The 27,808-nt window shown below is 36.9% G+C and overlaps 1 protein-coding gene across 6 annotated transcripts in view; it reads right to left on the bottom strand.

Moving 5' to 3' along the window:
- KCNC2 (potassium voltage-gated channel subfamily C member 2) overlaps nt 1–26,320 on the bottom strand; it is a 169,860-nt gene extending 143,540 nt beyond the window's left edge. For 4 of the 6 annotated variants that reach the window (XM_010362654.2, XM_010362656.2, XM_010362655.2 and 1 more), the window contains exons 1-2: nt 25,691–26,320; nt 23,780–24,485 (exon numbers count right to left, since the gene is read on the bottom strand). In XM_010362654.2, coding sequence (XP_010360956.1) covers nt 23,780–24,466 — 687 coding nt within the window. In that variant the 5' untranslated portion in view covers nt 24,467–24,485; nt 25,691–26,320. Of the gene's footprint in view, nt 1–23,779; nt 24,486–25,690 lie in introns of those variants that run through there. The other 2 variants (XM_010362659.1, XM_010362657.1) reach the window with 2 other exon arrangements.
- Between the last annotated feature and the right edge of the window lie 1,488 nt (nt 26,321–27,808).

The following is a 27,808-nucleotide window of genomic DNA, read 5'->3' as shown; positions in this document are numbered from 1 at the left end:
CTCAAATATTCTCCACAAAGAGACCACCCATGCAGAAAGCTCAAACCTGAAATTTGACCAATCCTTTGTGCAAGCGAATAGGTGTGTCTACAACCAGGATCATTTCTAAAACAAATTGTAGTCTATTATAGAAGATCACCACCATAATAAAAACATTAAACTTGCTTTTCAATGTACAAGCACAACAACAACAACAAAACAAAAAACACTGTGCCTATTGAACCAAAATTATCAGTCATATTCAGGAGTCAAATAACCAGTACCCAGAAAGACCTGGGAATGACAATAACCTGGAAACAAAAGCAAACTTTACATTCAACATTTTTGTAAGATTTTATGTATCATTGGAATATGATCCACATATGTTAAAAATTTTAACATAATCATTATGACTCTTTTCAAGTCCAAGTGAATCATACCTCTGTCTTCTTGCAATGAAAAGGATATAAAAATGTGAAGCCAGTTTCCTCTGAAATGGTCCCACATCTTTAACAACAAAAATCTGTTTTACCCTAGAATATGAAAATAAAATTGAATAATATTCATGTCTTAGAATATTGCTCTTAGGATAAGCCCAAATTCCTCAATATGGCTCACCAGGTCCTCCACAATCTCCACCTGCCTTTGCAAACTTGCCACTCCTCTTTCCATTCCACCTCTCAGATTCTTGGAGTTCCAGCATTAATCAACTTTATATACTTCCCAAGGAGTACCATACCACTGGCCCACTTAATACCCTTCATCTCGCAGCTCACACACATTCCTGCCCCCACCCACTTCCCCATCCTATTCCCTACTCTATCTTCAAGAATCTCTATAAACCTCACTTCCTAATCTCCTTCGCTTGATTAGATTCACTTTCCATGTCTCCTGTATACTGCCTATTATAACACTTATATTTGAGAGTAATGCTTAGCTCAGCTTTTCTAGATTCAAGTTTATAAAGTCTTATAGTCTCTGTGTGGCATCATTAACTAACACAGAGTCTTCCATTTTGTAGAAACTCAAAGAATAAATTAATTTTGACAATTATATGTGCTTTTATAGGCTCTGAATATTTTTGTACTATTCAAGAGCATATGCATATTTTTGCCAGGTTAATCATCTAGTTCAGAGTCTCCATAGATGTGGGTTGGCTAGATAAGTAAACTTAAGCTAATGCACTGAATTTCATCACTAATAATAACATCAACCACTGGATTACGTTCTTCTATGCCTTCTGTGTGAAGTTGATTTATATATTTTTTTCACTTAAACCTTACTACTTCTCCCTTTTCAGCAAGGAAAGGGAGAACTTCCTGGAAATCATTAACTTAATTGATAGAGCTGGTATGTGAACTCAGATCTAATTTCCCCCAGGTACTTTTTCTTTTTACTACCTTACGTTGCTTGATAAGAAATGCTGCCACACATTTGTTTCTTTTCTGAATTAAGGAAAGGTAGGGATCACCAAGCACAGTGATCTCTTTTAATTATCTCATAGCACCTGGGAAAGATTATATGCAAAATATTCATCCAGTTCTGTATGATGCATTGACTGAAGAGCCACTTATGTACTTAAGTGCCTGCTGGTGAAATGATCTGTGAATCCACAGAGATAGAACAAAGATTAAATAAAATAATTATGGTGGTTACATGCCTACTCCTCACTATTCAGAACCAGGGATAAGCATGATTGTGACAGTTGATATCTTCATAAGAGATTTTAAGTATGTATGTATTCATTTGTGGACACATGAATGCAGGCTCTATCTGAAGGCAGCAGAAGCATAAAGCTGGAAGAAAACGCAGAATGAAATTTAGAATGATAATAGATTTTATATCTGAAAAGATTTAAGATATGTTGTATTTTCTCATAGAAGAAAGTATAAGCAAGAGTTTAAAAAGAACTTAACTTGCAATCCTTAATAGAAATGGTAACAGATACTATATTTAATCAGGTAATAGAGTATGGAATTATGAACATCTTTGGGCTATAACAGTGATAACACATGCTCCTAAGGTTATGTGATTGATTAGTTTCAGTTATTCAATTTCTATGTATTTTGGAAAACAATATGTTATCATAATTTCTTGTATGTGTTCATTTAGTTATAAATGTTATTGTAGGCTGGGTGTGGTGGTTCATGCCTGTAATCCTAGCATTTTGGGAGGCCAAGGCAGGTGGATCACCTGAGGTCAGGAGTTCGAGACTAGCCTGGTCAACATGATGAAACCCCATCTCTACTAAAAATACAAAAATTAGCCGGTCGTGGTGGCAGTCACCTGTAATACCAGCTACTTGGGAGGCTGAGACAGGAGAATCGCTTGAACCCAGGAGGTGGAGGTTGCAGTGAGCCGAGATTGCCCCATTGCACTGCAGCCTGGATGACAAGAGTGAAATTCTGTCTCAAAAATAAATAAGTAAATAAATAAATAAATAAATATTTTATTGTAATTAAATAAAGAGAATAGAGGTATAATTCCAGCAAAGTTACATAATACAAAAGAGTCTACAAATCATACACCTTGGGAAATTTTCTTCTGGCTTCTCTGAGAAGCCTTCTTAGAGCTCTTGAACCATCTGGTGCATTTTGAAGAAATACAGAGGGCTCTCCCTTCCACGCATCTTGTGCCTCTGCACACCACTCTAATCAAAATAATTGACTCATGGAGCATGCACACACTCAAGCCATTCCCAGTATTGCCCTCTAACAGGAATAAATTTCTGTTTATTTCTATGATAATATTTTAAAATATGCATTTTTGCATGTTACTAATATTCTTTTCATAAATATTTTTCAAAATAGAATATTCTATTGTGTGGATTGTTATAGTTTACATACATCCCATCTCCTTCTGTTGTAAACTAATGTTATTATTATAAAGTGTTCACTACTATGAAACAATTATTCAAGGGATACTTTCATGCAACAATTAGTTTCCTCATATTTAATAAACTTTCTTTTAATTATTTCCTGAAAGTAAGATTATATTGAGAAACAATTTTGCCAATTACAAAGACAACAGCATTTCAGCAGACTTCCCCTTGACTGAAAGAAAAACTGCCATTAACTTTCATGAAGACATTCTTATTTTCATGACACTTTATTTTTTAGTTGTTGATACCTCTTAGTACATTAGGATGTTATTTAATCAAAACCCTCAAATGTTGTCTTGAATAATGTCCAAACTCAAAAACATACAGTGTTGAGCTATAATCCTTATTCATCAAATTGATATCTTACATCTCAGTCCTTCAGTTTTACATGGAAAAGTAAATCCAAGTATAATTTTCCCTTTATTAGCCATCTTAACACAGTTACGGCGATGTATTACTCTAAAGTAATGACATTAAAAATACACATATCAAAATTCAGATAAACAATGAAATGACCTCTTCCTTAAAAGAAAACGCCCTAAGAACAGTACTTTACAAAAGACATTCCATGAAACTGGATGTTTTCAGAAATTGACAAATTTGTAAGATAAGCACTTTCCCTTTTTGTTTTAAATGAAATTTGTAAGAGGCTTGAATACACAATGTGCAGTGTAAATTTATAAGTGGAGGTAGTGTGTGTGACTCAGTGCCCAAATGGAATTTGTATTTTATGAGCAATATCTCAAAGGACTTGTGTACTGAAGAACACATTTCTGCTTTAAGAGACTACACCCTTAAGATGGCATTGCCATTATTTAAAACATGTTTGGAAGTCCTCTATTGGAACTGACTTCAAAAGACAATTTACCAAACACTGGAAAATCAGTCTCATTGAATTACAGTTATAGGATATGCTCTTTTGTTCCAACCTTTTTCTTTGTCCCAACATTCTCAGATATCTTCCTTCAACTGTTTGTTCCTCACTTACTGAATTATGGGGAGCTTACAGTAGTGCAGGCTGGCACTGCTGGGGAGGAGAATTATTTGCAGAACAGATATAGTGAAGTCCAAAGAGAGTGATTGTAGGACCCAGTTAAATGTAGTGGCCAGAAGCAACCTTACTTGGAGTATATTACGGAGCAGACTGTAATTTAAGTTTAATTGCCTATTTACTATTGCCTGTCTGAAAATATCACAAGTCACACCATAAATGTAATAACCTGATGACTATAAATGAAAATTATGAGAACTCAAATTGCCAGAAGTTAAGAATGCATATACAATGTATTTAAAAATACACCTGTAACAAAAAGATGGATTTCTATACAGCACATAAGTAGTTACTGAGTTTTCATCAGAGTTTTGCCTTTGTACATAATTACTTAGTAATAATTAAAAGCCCTCTTTTTGTCATAGTCAAACCTTGTTTCATGAACATATACTAGGAACAGACTATCAATATGCAAACAATAGAAGTTGTATAAGCAACAGTAAACATAGAAATAGAAGGTCATTTGAAGTATGTTGGTCCAATAATGTTTTAATGAAAATGCTATGAAATTTCACCCTTTCTTAGCCCTAGGACCGCAGAAATCACCTCTGGCAAGGACCCAGCCATGTCTGCTTTGTTCTGTCAGTGTGCTACTGGATGGCCAGAGGAGTTATCTATCTTTATTTGAGCACTGACTGTTTCAAAAATTAGAATTAGAGTTACAGTAGACTCTCTACAGCACCATAAATATGTCTAGTTGGAAAATTTTGTGTACAGGACTAATGCTAAAACAGTGAGAAAGACTGCAATGTAAAACCACCAAAAGTGTCTTTCTGAATTCACTTTAAAACACAATATAGAGTTCTTGGATTTAGCAAATAAAAATAGAATTTCCTTATTGAACATTGGGAATTTCAGGTAAGAAACAATTTTTAGCATAAATGTGAACCAAACTTTAGTATAGATTCTTATATTAAAAATATTTATTTACTATATATCTGAAATTGATAGTTAATCTGGTATCATACTTTATCTGGCAATATATCTGTAAAAAAATAACAAAGTGGCCAGGCACGGTTGCTCATGCCTGTAATCCCAGCACTTTGGGAGGCAGAGGCAGGTGGATCATGAGGTCAGGAGATCGAGACTAGCCTGGTCAACATGTGAAACCCTGTCTCTACTAAAAACACAAAAAATTAGCTGGGTGTGGTGGCACATGCCTGTAATCCCAGCTACTCGGGAGGCTGAAGTAGAATCACTTGAATCCGGAGTCGGAGGATGCAGTGAGCCGAGATTACACTACTGCACTCTCTCCAGCTTGGCGACAGAGTGAGACTCCATCTCGATAGATAGATAGATAGATAGATAGATAGATAGATAGATAGATAGATAGATAACAATGTGACACACTATAATAGCCCAGGAAATTTAGGACAACAATAAACAACATGGCAAAATCCAGAAGGGTTTGCATTAGTCAAAATAACTGTTGAGGAGAATAGTTAAGAGTCGATGATCATAGTAACTTGTGCTCAAGCTCTAGAAATGAAAATAGTGAATATTGACAGGATTAGGGAAATTTTAAAACTCCCTTCAGCTTGAAAGTTAGTTGGTGCAGGCATTGTCTCTAACTAGGGAAATTACATTAGCCAAGAATCAGTCCACCCATAATGTTCTGAAGACTGGGAGCTACTTTCTAAGAGGGATGAACCCTACTTCTGCAACAATATTATTTCTCAGTCATTAGTGTTTTGATAGTTCAGAAGGTGAAGAAAGTTACCACCAGGTTACATTCTCTAAAACCAGCAGTGTAACAGAGGACCTGGGGTATTCCTGTGCATTATTCCTTATCATCTGACAACCATTCCAAGGAGTCACAGAACTGAGGGAAGAAAGGAGCTTACGGTTGCTTCCCTTGGAGATGCATCTGTAAGTTGAAGCAGTAGAAGGCTTTGGTGTCTGGCTTACTGAAAAGTGTACTTTTCCACCTAAAAGGCAGTCAATCCGCCAGTCTGTTAGGAAGACACTTCTGTGAGTACCTACTGTGTACCAACCTGTGCTAGGCATCAGTAATTCATTAAACCTGTGCTAGGCATCAGTAATTCATTAAACCTGTGCTAGGCATCAGTAATTCATTAAACCTGTGCTAGGCATCAGTAATTCATTAAACCTGTGCTAGGCATCAGTAATTCATTAAACCTGTGCATCAATAATTCATTAAACCTGTGCTAGGCATCAGTAATTAAACCTGTGCTAAGCATCAGAATTCATTAAACCTGTGCCGGGCTTCGGTAATTCACTACTTGTCTCCTCTGTACCACTTGATCTTTCATTCCCTACACCCCATTCAGAGAAAAGTAGGCAACGGTATCAGGAATGTTGTCTATCTTCATTCTACACAGGGTTCATATCTAATGCAATTACAGTCAAAGCAGCAATAGAGGGTTGTCAGCTGCGCTCTGCAACCTATTGGCAAAAAATACAATTATCTTCAAAACTGTCTTCTATAACCTTGTGGATTTTCTACCTATGAGCCAATGAAAAAGAGGCTCTTCTGTCCCCACGTCTCGCCAATGCAAAAATCACTTGATAAATACCACCAGGTATTAGACTAAAGATTTTGAACGTTAGCCTACCATTAAGCTTGATATAGTATTAGCTACGATTTATAGAATGCTCACTTTATGTCAGGCAGTCTGCTACACACATTAAATATGTTATCTCATTTAATCCTCATAATACCCATTTATGAGGAGGTTTTATTACAAAACTGAAAAAGAAACTTAAATCATCCGTGGTCATACAACTACTATGTTGTAGGGTCATATCCTTTGATTGTCCCATAACTACCTCTCTAGGCCCTCTTTCAATAGCTCCCCGTAGCCCTTTACCTCTGCTCATGCCTATCTTCTTTCAGTTCATTTAATTTTCTTTGCTGTCATCTCTAAGACCTCTATCCCACTGATTATTATTTCTTAAACACCCCTTATCTCCTTTGGCTAAATTCTATTCCTTTACATTTTAGTGTTTTGAGAGTTCAGGAGGTGATGCTCTCAATTAAAGGTTATGCTCTCCTTGGGGCCTTTCCAGATCCAAGATTTTGTTTTGGGGTCTTGTCTGTGCTCACAGCATAGAAATGTTTCTATCCTCTTTGTTTGCCTATACTTTATTATTTCTAAATATTAGATAGCAGGTTTTAATAAACAAAATTGTACATCCAAAACTTGTGTACTAAGCTAACTTTCATATGTGAATGCAACAGAAATATATCCTTGGATATATGAAGACACACAAAAATATATCATATTCAAACTATTTCTTAGTTCCATAAAGAAACTGGAAAATATATAGCATATCACAAAGAGATGTTTCCAAATTGACTCCAGAGAAAATAATTTCAGAAAAGTAGTAGTAGTAATTAAACAGGTACAAATATGACTGAAAATAATGACCACAAAAGTAATTACAAATTATATGTATATAGTATAAATTAAAAGATACAAGATATAGACTAGTAATAACTATTATAAATTATAAACTGAATTATCATTTATATATGGCATATCCACAAGTAAACTAAAACAATAAGTTTAAATACTATTTCAATCAATAAGAATTCAGCAAGATAACTATACCTATGATTAATGTACTAAAAGTAGTAGCTTACTCATATGCCATCAATGGCTAAAGTGTAATGGACTGCAAGATACCATTCACAATAACCACCAGGCATAAAATATTGAGGAATAACATTTAAAATGAACATGTAGGACCTATATAAACTAAACTATGAAATTACTTTTTGAAATCTAAAACCAGATTTAAACAAATGAAAAGGTACTATGTTATTGTCTGTGAAGGTTAAATTAAAAAAAAAAAAAAAAAGCCTATATGCCGTCATGGATATAATTATCTTAGAGAAAATGAAATAACTAAACTAAATTTTTAATAGTCTTTGGGGAAAAAAGACCATTTTCTTCCTCAGGTTATTCAATATTTTCTCAATTTTCCATTGTAAGAATATTTACATTTATGATTTAAGAAAACTTTTTGTTTTAAAAATAATTTAACTATAAAGACACCTCATCTTGAAACCACAAATTCATTCTAATAGTCTGTTTTGAATATTATAATCTATTTTATAAATTTATTTAGTCTACTATCTCACAATGGTTTTTCCTAAAACAATATAGATTTACCTAATCTCTATAATATTATAAATGAAGACTTTTTTTTCATTCTGTCTATTTGCATGACCGCTATAATGTACCTATGCTTCTTTAAACACCTTTCTCAGTCCTGGTATTTGCCACAGCTCAGATGGACTATCTGGGCGTAATTTGATTTTACATGTAATAGTCTTCACAGCATTTGTTTGATGAAGTATATTCTAGATAGAATGTGGAAAAATTCACCTTTGGATATTTCTAATTTATTAAATGAAACAAAATAACAACCGTGTGATAAATAGGAACTCTTTTTTTCCTGCGCTCCTTGTCTAATTTCCTTGCTGCCGCAACATCCATTCTTCAGCATCTTTTCCTAGGACACGGCATCCTTCTGTGAAGGCCTCATTTCCCTGTAATTAGCAGGACAATCAGTGCCATCTATTATTGTTAGTCAGAAGCTTCTCTACATAATGGGGACTTAGCATTTGGTCCTACCGGCGATGTTTCTGTGTAAAAATTTAAAGTACACTAATATGTAAATATTATTCCAACTTAATGGTGTACTTTCTATGGAGACTCAGAGACATTTGTTAAGCCATCAAAGTGCATGGTTCTTACAAATGTATTCTCAGTGGGTATATAACAAATTAAGTGTCACCATTGTCCGAGTGATCCTTTTCAAGAATTTTTCTTTTACTGTAAGTCTAAAAAGCTTCTTATGGCAATGAGAAAATCACACATTATGCTAGGCTTCTAATTTTCTCAGTAGGATTGTGTGTATATTTGGGGACCAGAATACATTAAAAAGTGGGAAAAGAAGGTGAGCTCAAAGAAAAGAAGAAGCATTGCCTTTGTGGGGAAGAATCATAGAGAAATACATCATTGTAGGCAAGGAAAATCACAGAATTATTCAGATGGTGATAAAAACCTAAGCTTTAGTAATCTATTGCACAAAATGGTGACCATAATAAATAATAATGCATTATATATTTCAAAATTGCTAAAAGAGTATATTTTAAGCATTTTCACCACAAAAATTGAGGTGAGAAATGTATTCATTAGCCACATTTAATTATTTTACATTGTAAATATATATCAAAGTATCACATTGTACCCTATAAATATCTACAATTTTTTTAAAACCTAGCAAGAAAATAACCAGACACTGTTAATAACTCTGGGTAAAAACAACAACAACAACAAAATAGTGTTCCTATATACAAGTTTAAAACTATTATGAACAAGAGGCCTATACACATATAGTCAAACTCTAGCTGAAGATAGCAAATTTATCTTCTTACCCAAATGTTATTTAAAATGGTGAAAAATAATCACAGGGATGAAAAGTTATTATTGGACTAGAATACTGAGATATAAAGCAAGCAGGATGAAAATAAAGAATATACAGATTGGAAGTGGAGTAATGTAATTCAATATAGGTACAGGAGAGAGTATTTCTTGGGACTGGTCCTTTTCTTCCCAAGGAAATCTGGAGGAACCTCAAATTCAGAGGCAACATGTACTAGGAGAGGGAACTGGCTATGGGACAACTGCTTAGAAGGTCTCGAATTTCTTTCAGTGTCTGGCTATAGAATTTGCCCTTAGAATATAGCTAGCAAGAACAGCTCTATAAATAGAGTAGGGAATCAACAGAAGAGAAGACAGTTCTAAATTAGGTATGTTGGTGTGATAAAGAAAACTGGAGCAAACTCCAAGGTACCTTCATATTTCCTCAAAGTGCATGGAGAAAAAGAAAAAGGAAAGATAACCCCATATTGATTGAAATGCTCCAAAGTTCTATCTCCAAATAAAACTTCCTTTTTTAGACCTCCACAGTACCCCAATTTGCCCACCTGCTCCTATCCACCCACCCCGAAGGGAATCCTCTGTTCTGCACCATCCTGCCAACCTACCCACAACACACTATATTCACCCAACTCTCTTTCAGAGGAAAAGTTATCTGAAGAGAATCAATAGTATAAAATGCAACAACCAAGACAAACAAATGAAAAAGAAATTTCATAGAGGGACTAGAGTTAATGCCAGAAATAAAATAGAATTTAAAGAATTTTCTAACTAGTATCTTCAGAAAGATTCACAAAGACATTACAGTCATTAAGTTACAATACACAGAGATGAAAAAAAAAGAGTAACCAGAAAATAAGAAAGATTCCCTGAATATTGCAAATGCATTGTCAAAATGGAAAAATTAGGGTACTGGGTTCAATAGTGTCCCTCAAAATTCATGTCTATCCCAAACCTCAGAATTAAATTTTAGCTAACTTAACAATTAGTTAAATCAAAATGGAGCTATACTGGGCTAGATCAGGACATAATCAGGACACAATCCAATTGACTATTGTCCTGATAAGAAGAGAAAACAGAGACTCATACACTGAGGGCAAGGTGAGGCCAGGGGAATGGGATCATCATGTGAAGATGGAGATGCATCTACAGCCAAGAAACACAAAGAAACTCCAAGAATTGCAACCACCAGAAGCAGGCAGTGAGTCATGAAACAGATTATCTTTTAGAACCAGTAGAAGAAACCAAGTCTGCCAAACTAGCCTCCAAAACTGTAAGAAGATAGGTGTCTGTTGTTTTAAGTCACCCCTTTGAAGTCATTTGGTTGTGGTGATTCGTTATGGAAGCCCTAGGAAATTAATACAGTTAGTTAAGTGCTATAATCCAATGTCTATAAAATTATGTGGAAACTCAGAGAAAGAAATTAACTGCTTGGGAGGAGGTGTTAAAAAATATTTGATAACCAGAGAATACATGTCTTATATCCAGGAATGGAAAAAAAAAAAAAAAATTGTGGTTTGAACATAACTACACTTTTGGCAGTGGAGTTGTAAGGAAAATGACTAGAAGCATAGGTAGTAACAAGGTTCTGAAGAGCCATTCTATGGAATCTTAATATGTACTCAAGGAAAATGGATAAAGTTCTTTTAAAACAAGAAAATGGTATGGTATGTTTGTGCCTTGGAAGGAATGACTGCCTTGTCTCTGAAGTCACCACCTTCCCAGTTTAATACCTGTTTTCATTTTTATTTTTCTTCCTCACTACCTTTGCTCTTTCCTCTACTTTTTGACAGTGAGTTTTATGTAAAGCAATTTTCCAAGGAGTATTTTGAACTTCAAAACCACATCATCATTTTCCTTTAATCCTAGTTCAATTCAAAATTCTAGTTTTGGAATCCACATGAACTTCTACATGGGACAGGCAGTTCTGTTTCATAGAAACCATGCAAAAGCTAATATTATTTTGGGGGGTTTTAAATAAAGTAGTAGCAATGTAAAGCCTGTATTTCTTGTACAGAGGATTGCTTATCTCACTAACTTGTTATGATGGTGAATTACAATAACCAAAAATCTTAACTGGCATACTCAGCATCTAATTTCACAACCATAAAATCTGTGAAGTAGCCTTCTATAATTAAGTAATTTATACAGAAATATAAAAGAAAAAATCACAAAATATAATACCAAATATTATAGTGTTAAATCTTGTAAAAGAATAACTAACTATTCATGAGCCAGATACCCAAAACGTAACCATTGAATCTTGAATGAGGAAGAAGTCATAAAGTTTCTCTTGTCCCATAACACAAACAGAAACCAAGGGAACATTCTTGACTTTTCTTGTTGCCTCATTCACTCCTACCTAATTAGTCAAAACTCCTCTTCAACTGTGTCCATTTTACCATTTTACTTCATTCCCCTTGCTACTGTCTTATTTCAAGGTTCAATGTTGTCTCCTACCACCTGTGTTACTTCAGTAACACACTAAACTGTGGCCCTCCTGAAAAACTTAACACTCACCCGCTCCAATGCAATCCCCTCTTCAGCTACAAAGGTTTCAGAAAGATATTCCCAATTACAAATCTGTTTGCTGGTGCTCTTAAAATCCTTCACAATCTCTCCACTACCAGCAGAGAAAGACCAGAACTTCTTAAGAGAACTTATCAAGCATTCCCAGCCAACCTCAGGGTCTGTCTCCTGTGTACCTCCCCACCCCTTGCTCAAAGCTCCAGTGGTATTTAATTACTCACAGTACTTCAAACAGGACAAACAGTCCATGCCTTCCTTTCCTGTTGAAACTATTTAGGCTCTTCCCACTGTCGAAAAATCTATCTCCTCTTCATCCTGTGGTACCAACGGATTGGAAAATTTTTCCAATGCTAGCAAAGCTGTGTTAACCTCCAAATCACCCTGTGCTCACTTCTACTGCAGATATTATGACATTGCACTATCATCATCCTTTGGTTGTTTTCTTACAATAGACTACAAGTGTGTTAAGGGCTGGGAATATGCCTTCACCTTGCCGCTTGGAATATGCCTGATTTATAATATATATATTAAATATTATTTTAATTAATTACCATTTAATCATACATGAAATAATTACTTCTACAACTGCCCGGACAGATAGTCATTTAGAATCCACATGAAAAATCTCAGGGAAAGACAACTTATTTCTTCATGAACATTCTAAACACCAGAAAGCCTTCTTAAAGTAGGCTACTATAAACTCCTCACCTCCAGAAATGAGCAATGCTTGCCTCAAAGAATAATAACGTCCCGGGCCCAGTGGCTCAAGTTTGTAATCCCAGCACTTTGGGAGGCCGAGACGGGCGGATCACGAGGTCAGGAAATCGAGACCATCCTGGCTAACACGGTGAAACCCCGTCTCTACTAAAAAAAAATACCAAAAAAAAAACTAGCCGGGCGAGGTGGCGGGCGCCTGTAGTCCCAGCTACTCACGTGGCTGAGGCAGGAGAATGGCGTGAACCCGGGAGGCGGAGCTTGCAGTGAGCCTAGATCCGACCACTGCACTCCAGCCTGGGCGACAGAGCGAGACTCTGTCTCAAAAAAAAAAAAAAAAAAAGAATAATAGCAATGATAATGTTAAGAGTAACAATAATACGAACGACATTTCTAGAACCAGGTCTGGATTCTTAACATAAATGTGCTCTGTCTTTCCTCGTAGCACTCTACTGAGTCAGACAGTATTATTTTCTTCCTGGTCCAGATGAGAAAAAAGGAGGCTTAGAGAATTCCCTGAAGAAAAGACAGCAAGCAAGTTGTTGAGTCAGAATTCACATTTAGCATATTCAGTCAAGTCCTTAACACTAATACACTAATTCGCTTCCATCTCAAAATCAACTATCAGAAGTCAGCCAGTTAGTTACTTAACCCCTTCACTCTAAGAAGACATGCAATTAAAAAAAACAACTATATAACTTTATTTTTAACTTTTTTTCCAAATTCTTCCATCCAGGAAACTCTTTTGAGAGACAACACCTGTTAACATCCTACTGGACTACAGGTAACCAGTTCTAATACTGGTCTAAGCTTGATTTTTCTCTTAATTCATTGTTCAATTGTATTTGTTTTCTCTGCAGTCGTAGCAGAGTACTGGCACATAGTGAGCAAGTAGCCAGCTGTGCTCAAAACACATTCACCTGATCTGAGTCATACCCAAATCGCACTGAATTAGGATCTCTGGGGCAAGATCTGATTTGTACAATTTTAGTCATCATCTTAGGTCATTCATAGGCACATCCAAATTTGTGAACTGCAAATTTTAAGTAAACTGATAAAACAGTGTCTATTGCTGTCCTGGACTGAGAGGCTTACATCTAAGCAGGATATCTTATATATAAGCCCAGCGGTCCCCTCCTTCCCAATTTCCACTCTCCCTGTTCTCTCAAGCCTGTTCTTCTGTCTTTGCCACGTTTCATGCCTTCAGATTTTTTTATTATTCAGTGTTACATGACATGATATTCCCCGTTAAGCCTTCATGTTTGCTCACTATTCCATTGACCTTCCCCTTGATTTTTGGAAAATGCCTACTTATCTTATGGGAGTTAACCAAACTGTCATCTCCTTCGTATAGGAGACTTGTTTCCTCCTTAACCTGTGTGTCTACACTATATGAATGTCTCTACTATATCACTTAGTGCACTATAACTGTGAATTTATAGTTCTTCTTTTCCTACTGAATACAAGTGTCATGAAGGCAAGTGCTAAATTTTAATCCATTTTGCATTTTGCATTCTTAGAACATAACCTAGTTCTGGCCAACAGTTGAAATTCAATAGTTGTCAACTAAGAGATTCAAAAGCATTAGAAACTTTGACGCTTTTTTTCTCTCCCAGTTTGTTTAGTTAAAGGTGAATGTACAAACTCTGACAACAACATGCTGCTTTATCATCCAATCAGTGCAGGCCAATGTAGAGGAAACACAAAAGACTATATTGATAAAGAAACCCAGCACTGAAGTACAACGTCGAGTACTCTGGCAACTGCACTTACATCTAAAAAACAAGTGTTACTAAGAAATCACCTATGATAGATAAATCAGAGATAAATTGAATCAATGATGAAAAAATTGAAAAAGAATCAAATTTTTTAAAACATTCACTAAATTTTAAAAAGTCTCGCAACTGATAGCATGTACATACTACAATTAAGAATTAAACAGTAAATTTTTAGAAAAAAATGAGGCAATTAATTAAAGACAACCCTGTTTTTGCATCGTCTAATCATTTTTGAATGTCATTAAAGGCTAATAATACATTAAAATATGTTTGATCCTGTTAGTTTGCTTAAATTCTATATTTCTAGCATCGCACTCTAAGTATTAAACTACAGTCAACAGTATGTGCCTGGGAATTAAGCATAAGTATACAGCATGCAAATGATACAAATATGAAAGTTGCTCAACTTTGATGCATCCACTAATTATTTTAGATGATAGTGATAGGTTCATTCAGGCCTAATTATAAAGTTATAATATATTTTAAAAATTAAAGATAACTGCTGGTTTAGATTCTGTTTGTACAGACAAAGGCCAGTTAATGTTCTATTCTGCCCATTTCCTACTCAGTCTACTTGGTTGCATTAGAGCATTCTAGTAACTCATAATATTCCTCTCATTGCTCCCAAAAGAAGCCTAAAAGAGAGAAGTAGAACAACTTAAATGATAAGTCAAACTGTAATAACTGTATTGTTATGCTTTCCTAAATACCAGTTTTGCTACTTTTATCTAAAAATTAATACATCAACATCAGTAAGGAAGCTTGTTACTGCAATGATTATTATGCCATCATTTCTGGTACAATTATTATACAATATTCACTTCTAGCAAATAGCATTTAATCCTAAGTCAATAAACTTAAAAGCACCGAAATCAAGAACCCCATATCTGAATTTCTATTCTATAATTTGCAAGCATAGACACAAATTTTACATAAATTCTGAATAATGTCTGGCCCTTTCAAGGAGCCCAAAATGATAAAAAACTCAAAAAAATGAATTTACATTGATCCAAATAGTTTTTGCTTAAACATAATTTATAAACATGTAATCTCACAGAGTCAATTAATATTATTTGAATATATGGACAATGTTATTTAAATCACTACATTTTATAAAAGATGTCTTTGCATTTTATTATTTACTAAACAATTTTAAAATCCTGGATAAAATATTGGTATAAAATAAGAGAATTTATGCAACCAAAAGTTGATTATTTTTTCTATCTTGGTCTTTCATCGTAGAGACAGCTCAAAGGAAAACACCTTTCACTGCTAAGACTAAGTTATAGAAAAAACTGTCGAGAAAGACTATCTTTGCCTTTGCTCCAATTTTTAAAGATGTCTACAGCACAGTCAGATATTGTTGAAGAATGGCAAAGCTCTAAGATTTGATAGCACACCAACCGGGGGCTTCAAACAAAGAATGAAGAAGACACTACTTAAGTGTCTGCATGAGATTTTCTGGACACATACAGCATTGAGGAAGTGTCAGTTTAGCAAGATGTTGGTATTATTATCAACTTTCAGGAAATTACTTGACTTCCAGTCAAGTAATTGCAGTAATTATGGAGTATTTTTGCCCAACGTTATCCATAACATTTTGCCCCAAGTTCTTCTGTTTTGATTTCTATAAAATGTATTTTCTGGGACACTCCCAAATTATAACATTGCTTTACATTCCCATCACACCATATTTGGCTTACTGTTCATTAAAGAATGTTCAGGGAAATTGTTTTTTCTGTATTGTATTTACTGACCTTACAACAACATTGAACTTTGTTTGCAGATCTCCAATAGCTCTAAATGCTTTTCTCTTCAATTCACCAGTTATCCCCAGGAAAACCCACCATGACCTGGTTATTTACATTTGAGAAGATGATGTTCTATTGCCAATAGGTTGAACCAGTGTTGCATTAAAAATAAATAAATCGAACAAGAGTAGAAAAATATATTATAAAAGACATATACACAAAAGGGTCAAAGGAAAAATAAGTATCTTATTTCTTAATTATCTATATCTTCTGGCTCAGCTTGGGAGGTAGGCTCCCGCAGGTCTTCTCATAGGTGTTATGAGCTGAAGGGGAAAAAGGGGGTTAAGTGCATAAGCAGGTTAGTTTTAAGGCTTTAAAGGAAGTAAGACAATAACATGTAAAACTAGTGGAGAAGGCAGCAATGGAAGACTGCAACTGGAAGGGAATCTTGAAAATAAGGCAATTCCTTAAAATAATGACAAATTTCTGATATTGTTGAACAGTAAGACATGGAAGAGGTCAGAGCCTATCCTTCCTAACAGTCTTGCTGCTTCCCAACAGCTAAAATTTGTGTATTTAGTATTAAACACAGTATAAACTAAGCAATCAAAATTGAATAGAATGAACACTTAATCAGAAATCACAAGATCTAAATACTAGCCCTGCCATTGTCACTAACTTGTCATGGCTGAAACACGTCAGTTGTCTCCTCTGTGAATCGAGGCAATTGTGCCAGGTGATTGCCAATTTTCTTCCAGTTCTAATCAGCATAAACGCCGGAAGTCTATCACATATTTCTTCACCAATTTCACTAATATAAAATATATTTTGGACACACTTAATAACATGCACACACGCACTTCTCAATCAAAACTTTAAATTATATTCCCACAAGTCGATCCCATATCTTACTCACATGCAAATTTTACAAATATATTCCCTGAGTATGTATCTGTATTATAACAGTGAATATATATTCTTTTTATGTAGATACATATACCCTAAAATAGAAAAAATATTTTCTCAAAAGAGAAATATGGAGCACTATACACTATACATGCACATTCATTTTAAATACTCTTCACTAGTCAGCACATTAAAATATATCTTAATGAACATATGAACATTATGAACAAAATATAATTTTAACTTATGAAGTGTGCTAGACAGCACACTATTTTCTATGTCTATTCTGATAGAATGGGTTATGAAAGAGATTAGAATTGAATAATTTGACACTATTTTGTAAACACTTAAATGTGTTAGGCATAGTGTAAGTCCTCAAGAGAACAAGACTGTCCCTTTTATATAAAATACAAAAAGGGGAAACACATGGTGTTGTTGACAAGATACTTTTCAAATGAAAATAAGACTGAGATAATCTAATCAGTTACCCTTGCAGGTGGATGGATATACACCTGCACTGAATCTTAGACTTAAGAAATGACAGAGCTGATCATCTTTATGGGTTTCATGACAGAGCTACAGCAAAATGATTTCCTGAGATCAATATGTGGTTGAGAGAAAGCTGTTTTCAATGGAAACAGGAAGCTGGGAGCTAACCTGTTTCTATGGTAACCACAGCAGTAGCTACCCAACAGCTGTAGGGGGAAAAAAAGGGGCAGAAAGTTACAAATGAAAATTGAAACAAAACAAAACAAAACAAAAAAAGATTCTGGTTTGCCTTATTAGTGTGATGGTCCTTGGAGTGCAATCAGAATGGGCATGAACATGTTGTCCCTTCCTCTTTCCCCCAGAATCTTTAGCAATAACTATCCTACAAACCTCAACATATTAGAGCTGAAAAGAACTTTAGACACTATCTAGTCCAATGTGTCATCTAAATGTTTGTGTTTTATTTTTCAGAATAAAGCAAAGAAAATCAAGATTCAGGAAGATGAAGTAAATTCTCCAAGGTCACACATTAGTGCTGGAGCATAGGTCTGATAGGTCTCATTCAGTTTTTCAATTCTTTTTCCAGGTAATATCCAGTCCTGCTCTGTTCTCCCAACACTCACATTCTATTCACTTTCCATGAAAATATTGACTACACAGTGTTAAGATTATTACCATCCCTCAACCTACACGGAAGGCAAAAAAGCAGTGCTTTTCTGTCTTAAAAGAATATCGTGACTGCTCTTATGACTATAAAGAAAAGCCCTTCATATTTCAACCAGAATTGAATTAAGTTTATGGAATATATTGATGATAATTTTTTGGACTATTTTGCCACTATATGTTTTCTTCTACAGATCTGTGTTTATCTTTAATGCTCTTTACTATTTTATTTAGACACATTTCTAAAGGTTCCCACAATAAAAAGAATATATGACTCAGAAGTTCAAAGAATACAAGACTTGAAAATCACATTTACTTTGTTTGTTGTAGTAAAAATTGATGGTAATGATAAACATTTTCAAATGGGCAATCTACAAAAAGGTTGATCTATACCTTCCTTTTCAGTTATTTTGAAAATAAGCTTACTGACAAAGATAAAAACTTTCCTTGTCTTTTATTTAATTTTGTCAACTCAGTTCTACAAATGAGCTCTTAGCAAAATATTACAGAAAAAGGTCATACCTAATTTATCCAAGTACATTCACTTTTTGCACACCTACTGTAAAGCCATAAATCAGGTCACCTCGTGTATATTACTAGTATATATATTTAATTGGCAATTAAATTTACTTGATTATTTTAGTGATCATTTAAATCAGGTACTCTCTGATTCTATCCAATGCTCAGAATACAAGCATAAAATTAAATTTATTTATAAACCTTTTAACTAGTGGCCCTGAAAAGGTGAAAAGACACTTAAATGCTTAGGTGGAAAGTGCAAACACACTGTACTATTATAGCAGACTCTTTTGAGGAATATAAAGTTTGGGTATGCATTGTCATGTGGTTGGTCATGAGTTGTAATTAAATGGAAATAATAAAATAAACTTGGCCACACACCCAAATAGTTCAATTGTTGTTTGATATAAGTACAGTCTTCATTATATTGTAAGGTGAGAGCCTGTAAGTCATTGTGAGAACAGAAAAATGAAGAATTAAAGATCCTAATATTTTGTAATAAAATAAAGACCAATAGTACTTTAACATCATCATTTCTAAAAGGAATATTTTACTGCATGTGTCAAGCAATATTCCTATGTAAGATCTTTTTTTTTTTTTTGAGGAAAATTCATTTTTAACACCTCTAGAATTTTATTTGCCATAATCTTGTTATTTTTATTTAATAGATAATGCCCTATAATTTTCTATTATAAATAGAGAGGTGAGCTCACTGAAGGCAAAGGACTATATCTTCTCCATGCATTCCTAGTACTTTTCATAGTTTCCAGTCTACAGTGACTACATAATCAATATTCATTGGATAAATGAATTTTCTAAAATTTTAATAATTGACAATATTTTATGAATAAGCTATATTTAGCCATTACTTAATTAGAGCCACTCTTACCAAACAAGACTTAATACATTTTCTTCCTTTAATCTTAATATGTCATTCAAATTGTTCCTACACCTTATTATAATTTTTAAAAATCAAGTGCTACATTTAATACTAGCAAATATTTATTTAGATCATTTCTTTCTTGTTTTGTTTTGTGGCTTGGGGAAGAGGAAAAAGTGGCCCATACAAAGTAAATGAAATATTTGCAAATTTGAGTCTAATGCTAGAAATTAAAATTTCCATGTTAATGGCTTCTAAGGAGTATGTTTTAGCAATGCTGTAGAAATAATCTATAATGCTAATAATGTGAATTATTTTCAAGATTTAAAAAAGTATAGATTCACTATCATAACCCATGTATGATTCAGAAGGATTGTGTATGATATACAACCCATATTGTATTTCAACAATGGTAAATGAAATAAAGGTCAGGGGAATGTACGTGAAAGAGCTAGAAACACACCAAAAAGCCAACATCTTAAGTGGGGTTCCATGGCAGTTATTATTTTGTTTTTTCTTTTCTAAAATGTGCTTTAAAAGTAAAAAACAGAAGATAATCAGGTAATCAAAGATATGCATAAATCACCAAGGAAGAGCCAACACTCTAAAACAGAGCTGAATTCAATCATCTCCCCTACCCTATTGAAAAGTAAGTGAAAGAAGAGAAAGAGAAACTTAACCCTGCTCTCAGCTGTTTAATATTCCAAACAGATTCTTCAAAATTGTCTTTTATTTTAGTATTTTGTCCTTATGTCATTTTTAAAAACTTCTAAAAATCTAGAAACTCTATCAAGGAATTTCTGCCTGGTGCCCGTCCTCTTATATATGATACATTCTTCAAAGGAAAGCACATAGAAGCTTTACCTTTTTCTAACACTTACATATTAAATTGAAAATATACAGTGCATCACATTTTTACAAGTATATGTATGCATCCTTGCTTTTTACTATTTGTAAATATCACTCACTAGTATCAACAAAATAACCTCTCATTATTTTCCTGATCTGATTTTCTCCACAACAGGTTTCCATGACAACTTACATTTGAATTTTTATAAACTTCTATTTTTGAATACTATTCTTAAGAATAAAAGCTTAAATGCATAAGATATAAACTTATTTACCAATTGAAATAGAACAATTTAGACCCCTCAAATACGTATTTACTTAATAAATTAAAAATCATAGAGGAGAGGGACATGCCAACCAAAAGAGAAGGCAAAAATGCAGGGTAGCAAAATCCAATTAATTATTCAGTTCCTATCACCGTTGTTTTTGTCTGTCATTTAAATCATAAAAGTTACAAACAAAGCACATCTATTATGTAACTGATCTAATCTTTTCAATATTGGAGAAAAAAGAAAATTGTGAAACAAGTATAATGAGTTGAAAAGGGAATTCAGAGAGTTAAAATTTTTCATGTCAAATATTTCAATAAAAGATGAGCTAATGTTAAAAAGTAAGAGTGTTTATAAAACTTCAAATACTTCTATTAAGAATGAGACTTATGATAATAAGACAACTGAAGCAAACCACTTGATAATTGTTTTATGTGTCCTCAAATTGTGTCCATGCAAAATATAATTTCAGCTTGTGGCCTCCACATGTAACTCTATTTTGCAAACCAGTCAGATAACATTGTCAGGTTATCATCTTAACTAAAAGTGCTCAGGAAAAAATATTAAGTCACTTTTAAGTAGAATAGTGACTTATGATTACTTTTTTTTTTTAGCCAACCCCTAGTAATTTGAAAAGAGATTTCCCTGAAGACAAGACCCACAAAAGAAAGCCAAACATTAAACACTGACTGGTCAATAAAAATGGAAAGTTCAAACAGGATTCTTTTTAAGAAGTTAATTCAAGTCCCATATTTTTATTCTACTGTTGGGTGGTAAAAGGGTAAAAATTCTAGGAGTGAAAGTCCTGGAATATGCATATTTTAAAACTCATAGATGACCTTTGAAAGTTAGGATTCTAGTGGATATCTCATGCCGCATTAAATCTCAAGAGCAATGTGATCTGCAGAGATTTCACAATCCAGTCCAGTTATAATCAGTAGTTTTGTTAGAACGGGCCTGAGGAGAGAGTCATGAGACCTCTGGGATAATTTTGGCTTTGCTATTAACTTGATGTATAACCTTGGCCATCACTTAGCATCTGCAGTCTTCATTTTCTTCATCTACAATATAAAGGGTCTTGACTAAAAGTGACCTCAAATAAATGTTTCAGGTCTATGATTCTTAGCTGATTCTGTTTCTACTTGCCCTTTGACCTTGTTTCAGTCTCAATTTTGGTGTATTCTTTTCTCACCTAAAACAGATGCAGATCAAAGCCTCAATATTATTATAATGAAATATCATAATAAATGTTTTTTAAACACACAATTTTCAAGTCAATGGTTTATCCTTTTGACCAATAATCTATAGAATCAAATTTCATGGCAATGATAAAAGTTGAACACCTTCTTAAAGTTTTTGCTATGCTATCTGGCCTACAATAAAATGTATTATGTTACCATAAGGAAAAATAATAAAACATTCTGTCCTTTTGTAGCACATTATCTGGAAAAAGGAATCACACGATGGGCCTGAAAACAAATTCAGATTATCTTTTTAGCCACCAAATGGAAAGAGCTCTATAACACTCAGCTGGAATCCAAGAAACACAGATGCACAGATGTAATGGTCATGAGCCTGTGGTTTAATTTAAATAAATATGCACTTGTGGTTTTGTTTGGTTGGTTTAGTTTTTTTTTTTTTTTTTTTTTTTTTTTTTTTTTTTCCTGAATGCCAATTCTGTTGTTGAATTTATGGCATGGCCTGAAAAAAAAAAAAAAAAGACTTCCAAGTTGAAGCTATTAATTCTATGTTCAAATATGTGTATACAGGCATGCTAGAATTTATGTATGCATTTAAATACCAAATCTAAAAGAGTAGCAATGCTTTAAGTTGTCTCTTTCATATTCTATTTCACACTGAAAACAAAACACATCCACAGACTTCCAAAGTGTTATCAGAAGCACATCTTCTGACAAATTAGTAGATAGCTGCATAACATCTCAGATGCAGACACTTCTGACATACAGAGGAAGAAAATAATGAAGATAGAGCCAAAGTAAAGTTGCGAGAATTCCCATTCTGCCCATGGGGTGTCATTTCTGGGTGTCGGAAGCAAACCAGACACATGCAGTTGCAAAGATTTAACCAAATACAGTACTTTGTTCTCACATATAATTAAAAACCGTTCACATACTGTGTAATTTGTGGTTATTTATATGTCTTTATTTCCTTTCAACCAGAGAAACCATTATTGGTTACTTTTATAATCTCTTCATGAGATTTTGAAGAATTAATTGGGAGTGTCAAGGATTAAAGTTGAGCTGTCATTTATACTAGAACCCAAAAAAGAACACTGAGGCTGGAATCACAATATTAAAATTAAAATAAAGTTTGTTCCTATGTTAATTATTCAGATTTAGAGAACTAGGATCACCAAAGTGATTAATGGGTTAATGTATGTTCAACCTGTAAGGATCAGAGATACAGCCCAAAGAGAAAGGGACTAGGCTCAAAATTCCGTGTGTAAGTGGGCTCTCTGGTCAACTCACGGGAACAATCCTAGTATTCATCTCCCCTGGAAAGTGACAGGCCCAAACAATGTTCTGGAGATTCTCTTTACAAAATAAACCTCTGGCAAATCTTTCCTCCCTCCATCTCCCCAGTCACATAGATACATTCCATTTCCCCTTCCTCTGTCCTCAGAATCAATCCCTAATTGGAGCACTGCTCTGGGTGAGTCAGATGTGAAGGGGCCAAACTGAAAATGTCAAATAGGGATGACCAGGAGGCCAGAAGAGAGATCTGAGCTACAGGAAAAGTTAGAACAAAGGAGTGAGGGAGAAATTCGAGATGAATCCTCATACCCGTTTCAGGACAAGGTCCAGAAGACGTGCACAGAGAAGTCGACATTTGCCCTGTAGGTCCCATCTGCTAAAGTAAATCCGTTTGAGTTGGGAGAAGAGGAGGAGAAACATGGGACTGGGTGGGGATGGTGGCCAGGGTCCCTGGGTTTACCCTGCAAAGGATGAGCCTCTAACCGCATCGCTAGGAAGCCCCGGGTCTCTTCTACCTCCATCCCTGAAGCCCTGGGGTGGAAAAGAACAGAAAGTTGGGGAGGGAGTTGGGAGAAGTTGAAGCAGCAGGGAAGGGGTCGATTCTGGCCTTACCCTGGCGGCTCTGGACGAGTAAGGGTCTTCGAAGAGGGCCCACATGCGGGGCTGCAGCCTCCTCCAGCGGCCAGATTTGCCGTCTGGGCCCCCGAGCCCCGCCGCGTCCTCGATGCCTAGCCTCTTGGCCGCCAGGTCCTCGTCGTCGCCGGGGTCGCCGCCAATGAGGTCGGGGGTCTCGAAGATGTCCAAGGCCTCCTCGGCGTCGCGGTGCTGCCGGTAGGTCATCCAGCAGCAGGGCTCCACGTCCGTCTCGTCGATGCCCCAGAAGGCCAGCTCCTCCTCGAAGAGCGGCCCGCACACGTCTGCGGGGCAGTGCAGCTTGCCGGTGCGGTAGTAGTTGAGCACATAGGCGAAGACGCCCGGGTGCCGGTCGAAGAAGAACTCGCGGCCGCCCCCGGGGTGGTCGCTGGCCCTGCCGCCGCGGGAACTGCAGTTGCCCGCGCCGCCCTCGAAGCAGCCGCCTGGCCCGGGGGACAGCGGGGGCGCTCTCGGCGGCGGCGACAGTGGAGGTGGCGACGGCTGCAGCTTGTCGCCCGCCGTGGTCAAGCAGTCGCCCGGGGGCTCGGAGGAGGCAAGAAGGGCCAGGCGTGTTCCAGGCAGGGTCTTGAGGGTGCTGCGGTAGGTTTCGTGCCGGGTACCCCCGACATTGAGGATCACCCTCTCGTTGTTCTCGATCTTGCCCATCTCTGTGACTCAGACATGACTGGGGGAAGGCAAACACAGCGCCGAGTTAAAGATCTTGGCCGTCAAAGACACACCAAGACCCCCATCACCAATCCAGAGCGAGTCCCGGGATGCAGGGTTGGCAGACAGGCATGGGGTAAAGGACCCTCCCCCGGAGGGGATCAGCGTCCAGCGTTGTCCCCGCCTCTTGCATCACACCTTTCCCAGGTTTCCAGAGAACTACGGAGACAGCAGTCCAAGTCTTTCTTGACCTTTCATGACACCGTTTCCCTTGCCTCCCGCTTTCCATTTTTTGGCTCTGATCTCTTCTCCTTCATCTTTTCACCTTCCACTCTTCCTCTTTTCTGTTCCCTCTCAAGTCCAACCTGCTCCCAGCCCCTAACCCCCTCTCTGCCTCCCCAAACACCCTCTCCCTCCCTCTAAGCCTACTTTCTACCCCACCTTTTCCCCATTCTCTCCTCCTCCCCTGGTTGGCCTCTCACTCCCACTCTCCAAAACCCTCCTCTTTCTCCCCTTCCCCTAGCCTGGATGCAATTTCCTTAGGCAGGGGGTTTTCCTCAGGCAACTTGACAGTGTTGGGTGAGAGCACACCCTCTCCCCACCCTGTGAAGAGCCCCGATTCCACACCCACCCTAGGTCAACCCCGGAGCCCTTGCTACTCCCTAGCGCTCAGGCAGTGCCTTCTGCGCAACCTGTTCTAGGTTCACCTCTACATTTGCTCACAGACCATGCAAAAAGACCACGCAAAAGTCAGAGAAAAAAAAAATCTCTGCTGTTGCTTTTCACCTAGGAGACCTCTGACTTATTTCCTCATTCAATTTCCTTTTCACACTATTATTATTGTTGTTGTTGATATTATTATTACTTGGGAAAGGAAACAACTAACTAGGATCCATCTTTAAGGATAGAAGTGATCAGTGCATCCCACCCATCCCCCTTCCCAAGAAAAACAAATCCCTTAGAGGGTGGAGGGTGGGGGATTTGCTTTCTAGGAGGGGCGAGGCTCGGGGAAAAGCTGCTTGGAGGCACACCCCCTGGGTCTCTGAGGTGGAAGTCTCGCTGACAGTGTTCCTGTTTCCAGCCTCCCAGCCACCTCTCCCCAGGGCTTCATCTCTACATATCTATTGCGGAAATGCGGAGCAGGGGGGATGCCTGCCTGCAGGGTCAACAAGCCCTTTCCAGGAAATCGCCCCTTTCACCACCCCCACCCCCATTTCCAGATACCTTAAGGAGACCGAGAGAAAAGTGATTCTGCTTTGGTTTCCGAGTGGACGAGGTTCTGTGGGCAGCGGGACTGAGTCTTGGCGCCCAGCTGAGCCGCCGTTCTCCGACGAGAAACTACTTGTTGGCGTTTTCCGGATTCAGGTGGTTGAGCCGCTTCTCTGGGCGCTGGGGTGGGGGACAAAGCCCCCGCCGGCCGCCGGCCGCGCTCCCCACCTTCATTCTGTGATCTGCGGATTTGCCAGTCGCCAACCTCCGCGCCCAGAGTCACCATCGCGCAGGGTTGGGCAAACCATGGAGCTCTGGGCGGGTCCAGCCGGCACTGCCCGACCCCACCAGGAGCGGGCAGATCGGCTGGCCGTGAATGGAGCGGAGACTGGCCGGAGGTCAGGAGAGCTCACCACTTGAAGGTGAAGTCGCCCTGCTCAGATTCCATCTGCAGATTTTGTTTCTCCCCCAAATCAGCGGCTGCTGGAGCTGTCCCTTCAGCACCACTCGCCGTCAACCTCCCGCCGCCAGCCAAAGCACAGAGCTAGGGAAAGGGTGGGTGGGTCTGGAGAAGCTATGTTGTACCAACCAGGTTCACATATTTTTCTTCTGTGCAGCTCTGTCTCCACCCTCTCTGGAGCTTCTGCCTGCCTTATTTACACCCTACTCTCCACACCCTCTCTCTCTCTCCCACCCCTCGCCATGCCCCACCCCTCCCAACAAGTGAGAGAATCTAAAACCAATTGCATTTGTTTTTTCTCAATGACAGCTGACCGGAGAGAGAGGTCTACTTACAGGTGACAGTAAATATTGTTTCTTATGTCTTATGCATGCCTCTGGCTTGCTTTTTCAAATCAAATGTCAGTCTCTAGCCACCACACCACTGTTACCTAAAGCAAAACAAGTTTTAGAAGTTTATCCCAGGAAGATAGTGCTTTACAAAGTACAAGCTCCAGTTTTTTTTGTTTGTTTGTTTGTTTGTTTGTTTTGTTTTGTTTCATTTTGTTTTTTTGTCTGAAGCTGAAGAGAAAAGCCACAGATACCCAAGTATACAAGTAATTCTCTAATAAGCCAATTTCACCCTTTCTCAAGTTTTCATTTCTCCTTGTATTAGTTTGCTAGGGCTGCCATAAGAAAGGATGACAAACTGGGTGGCTTAAACAACAGAAATGTATTGTCTCATGGTTCTGCCAGTTTCAAATACAAAATTAAAGTGTGTTAGGGTTCGCTTCTTCTAAGGGTTTTGGAGGAAGAATATGTTCCAGCCCTCTCTCCTTGGCTTGTAAATAGGCATCTTCTGCTTGTGCCTCTTCTGACTATTTTCTCTCCATGCATACCTGTCTGTGTGTCCAAACATCCTCTTTTTATAAGGATATCAGTTATATTAGATTGGGGCCCACCCTAAATGATCCCATTTCAACTTCACTATCTCTATAAAGATTCTATATCCATGTAAGGTTACACTCTGAGGTACTGAAGGTTAGGACTGCAATACAACTTTTATGAGGGGAAGGGACACTGTTTAACCTGTAACAAGCCTCATCACCAAACAGATCATGTGCGCACGCATGTGTGTGTGTGTGTACGTGTGTATGTGTGTGCATATTCCAAGAAAGAAAAAGAAAGAAAGAAAGAAGATAGAAAAGATAAGAAAGAAAGAAAGAAAGAAAGAAAGAAAGAAAGAAAGAAAGAAAGAAAGAAAGAAAGAAAGAAAGAAAGAAAGAAAGAGAGGGAGGGAGAGAGAAGGAAGGCAGACACTATTCTACAGGCATAATTTGTTAGAATTGAAGTCCACCCACCCAGTAGGGAAAACACCAGGTCCTCTGTGGAAGAAGATCTCTTTGATAAACAAGTATTGATATGATACTATGGCTTAGACAGAGCAAGATTTATGAGTTATTAATAAGAAAATTTTAACAATATAGAGGGTGGGAAGATGGGTAGTAAAATGTGAATTCACCAAATAACATCTATCTGTTATGACACATTAAAAGTAGAGAACTAAAAGGTCTTTGGAAGGTCATTGATATCTAGAAAATAAATGCAAAAAAAGTAATATATACATTTATTTTTTAAATTACTGACAATTTGACAGTAAATGTGTAAAGACAATGTGAACCCAGTATGTGAGTT

This window comes from Rhinopithecus roxellana, chromosome 10 (assembly GCF_007565055.1).
Source record: "Rhinopithecus roxellana isolate Shanxi Qingling chromosome 10, ASM756505v1, whole genome shotgun sequence".
In the NCBI taxonomy this organism is placed as follows: Eukaryota; Metazoa; Chordata; class Mammalia; order Primates; family Cercopithecidae; genus Rhinopithecus; species Rhinopithecus roxellana.
Note: the sequence above shows the minus strand (reverse complement) of the source record. Positions and strands in the feature narration are given on the sequence as shown.